Genomic DNA, 2,290 nt, shown 5'->3' with positions numbered 1-2,290 from the left:
GACTTGGCTGAGGCCAGATTGATTTTTTAGAAGCCAAGTGGGGAACCTAGACCCCAAGGTCTCATGGAGACCAAGTCCCAATTTGTAAAGTTGGTACAGCCCAAACCCTCTAGATGGGCCACATATGCCCTGAGTGTCTCCAGGCAGAAATCGTTTAGGATGAGGAAATATCCTATTGAATATAAGATGATTGCAAGTGTATAGTACCTCGTGGGCAGACAGCTGATAGGTTTGAATGTAGATGGGATACAAAGAAATTGTTGCTTATATACCCATACGTGGTTTTTGGTCCTTGACCTCTGCTGGTTTGATGTTGTGGAGTGATTTACTTTCATTTGATAAAAGGAGAATGGAGAGTTATTGCAAGCAAGCCTGTGAGCTTTTTGAATTTGAATTTGAATTTGAACACTGCCAAATCCTTACTGATTTGTAGTCAATAAATAGTAATTGAGAAATGGTGCAGTTGAGTGATTTTGGTAAAAAGTGCACTTGAAAGAAAATCCTCATGACTGCGTTCAGCAGGTGCACTTTATCACACAAAGGTAAATGTGCTCAAATGGCATCAGAATGTCCCTGAGCTGAATAATTAGTTTGATTATTCTTCTCCAACTGCTTAGTGAAATGTGTTATTCGAAGGCTGATTGATGTTGGTTTCTAGTTTATATTTTTACAAAATGCTCGTTCCTCTTTACAGAGGATTTTAGCTTGTTTATTGAAGTATCACTTTGCAACAGGAGATCTTCTCACTGTAGCCCCTCCCCTTTGTGCAGTAAATACTCAGGAACAATTATTAGTTGCCAATCATGTGACAGGCACTGTACTAGGAGCTGGAAATTCACAGAAATGAGACAGGATTCAGAGTGAGCAAGACAGAGATGCAAAAGAAAGCTTTTTTTGGGAAAAAATTATATTTAGAAGACTTCCAGGGGTGTGAGCTGGTGAGATCGGTGAAGGCTTCTCTGAGCGGGTGACTGTTAGTTGGGGTCTTACAGGATGTATAAGAGTTCTCAGGAAGCTCGGAGGAAATCGAGAGGAGAGGGCACTGCAGCAAAAAAAAGCACAAAGCCTCGAAATATCTAGAGCCTGGCTTGTCTAAGGAAGGACAGGTGTGCCTGGAAGGAAGGCGTGTGGTGGGAGAGGCAGGGATAGGTGGAAACCAGTCTTGAGAAGTAGGCAGGAGAAGATCCTATGGGCCTTGTTTACTATTTTGAGGCATTTACTTGTTCCATAAAGATGGATATCCATCTAATGAAGGTAAGGTTGCAAAGAGATGTGCATCTTATGTAGCTGACTCTGGCAACAGATTAGGTTCTACTGGGTGCAGGGAGCCTGGATCGGAAACACTGATTCCTTCACTAACCGGAAGGATAGGCTAATTTCTGTTTGGATTCTTAATTGGCCCTCAAATAAAACACACACAGTCAATAAAAACACCTTTGGGGCCTTGGACATGAAGGATAGTCCAAAGTGGTAATCAGCAGGAACTATTAAGTGTTTGAGTTAGAAGGCTTTGAAATGTCAGTATTTTAAAAAATATTTAGAGACTGGGGCATGGTTTATTGGAATTGGTCCCTTTTCTAGATTTATGATACTGTTTATCCTTGTAGGTGATACTCTCTGGAATCATAGGATTAACAACTTGGAAACGGCCTATGATACTCCTGGTATGTACTATTCTTATAAATTGTTACTCGTTGTAAAATGTGCTATTTATGAAGTCCGTCGAGATAAACCATTGAAGAAATGTTCAAGCTTCCTCGTTCATTAAAAAAAGAAGTTAACAATGGACAATATTAGAGGTCAGATGTCCTCATAACAGTAAAGTAGGATGATAATTTTGCCTATTTTCTGATTCACTTTAAGTTTCTTATATACCCAATGGTAAACATGCGTTTCTCGTTCCAGGATTAGACCTATCAGAAAGACATAATTAAAACAAACAAAACAAAACAATTTACTGTGGACATTTTAAAGCAGGGGTCTCCAACGTTTTTGGTACCAGGGACTGGTGCTCTTATGAGAATCTAATGCCTGATGATCTGAGGTGGAGCTGAGGCAGTGGTGCTAGCGCTAGGGAGCGGCTGCAAATACAGGTGAACCTTTGCTCGCTCACTGCTCACCTCCTGCTGTGCAGCCCAGTTCCTAACAGGTCATGGACCGATACTGGTCCATGGTCTGGGGGTTCAGGACCCCTGTTTTAAAGAATATGCAAAGTGGAGAGAATAATATAATGCACTCCCTGTACCAATCACCTGCCTTCAATGATTATGTGTTAACTAATGGCCAGTCT

At 41.1% G+C, this 2,290-nt stretch overlaps 1 protein-coding gene across 1 annotated transcript in view; it reads left to right on the top strand.

Annotated features, from left to right (window-relative positions):
- FAM189A2 (family with sequence similarity 189 member A2) overlaps nt 1-2,290 on the top strand; it is a 56,004-nt gene that overhangs the window by 11,900 nt on the left and 41,814 nt on the right. The window contains exon 2 of the mRNA XM_011382486.2: nt 1,608-1,664. Coding sequence (XP_011380788.1) covers nt 1,608-1,664 — 57 coding nt within the window. The remainder of the gene's footprint in view (nt 1-1,607; nt 1,665-2,290) is intronic.

Source organism: Pteropus vampyrus, unplaced genomic scaffold (assembly GCF_000151845.1).
Source record: "Pteropus vampyrus isolate Shadow unplaced genomic scaffold, Pvam_2.0 Scaffold479, whole genome shotgun sequence".
In the NCBI taxonomy this organism is placed as follows: domain Eukaryota; kingdom Metazoa; phylum Chordata; class Mammalia; order Chiroptera; family Pteropodidae; genus Pteropus; species Pteropus vampyrus.
The sequence above is the reverse complement of the archived record's forward strand: the minus strand, read 5'-3'. Positions and strand labels throughout refer to the sequence as shown.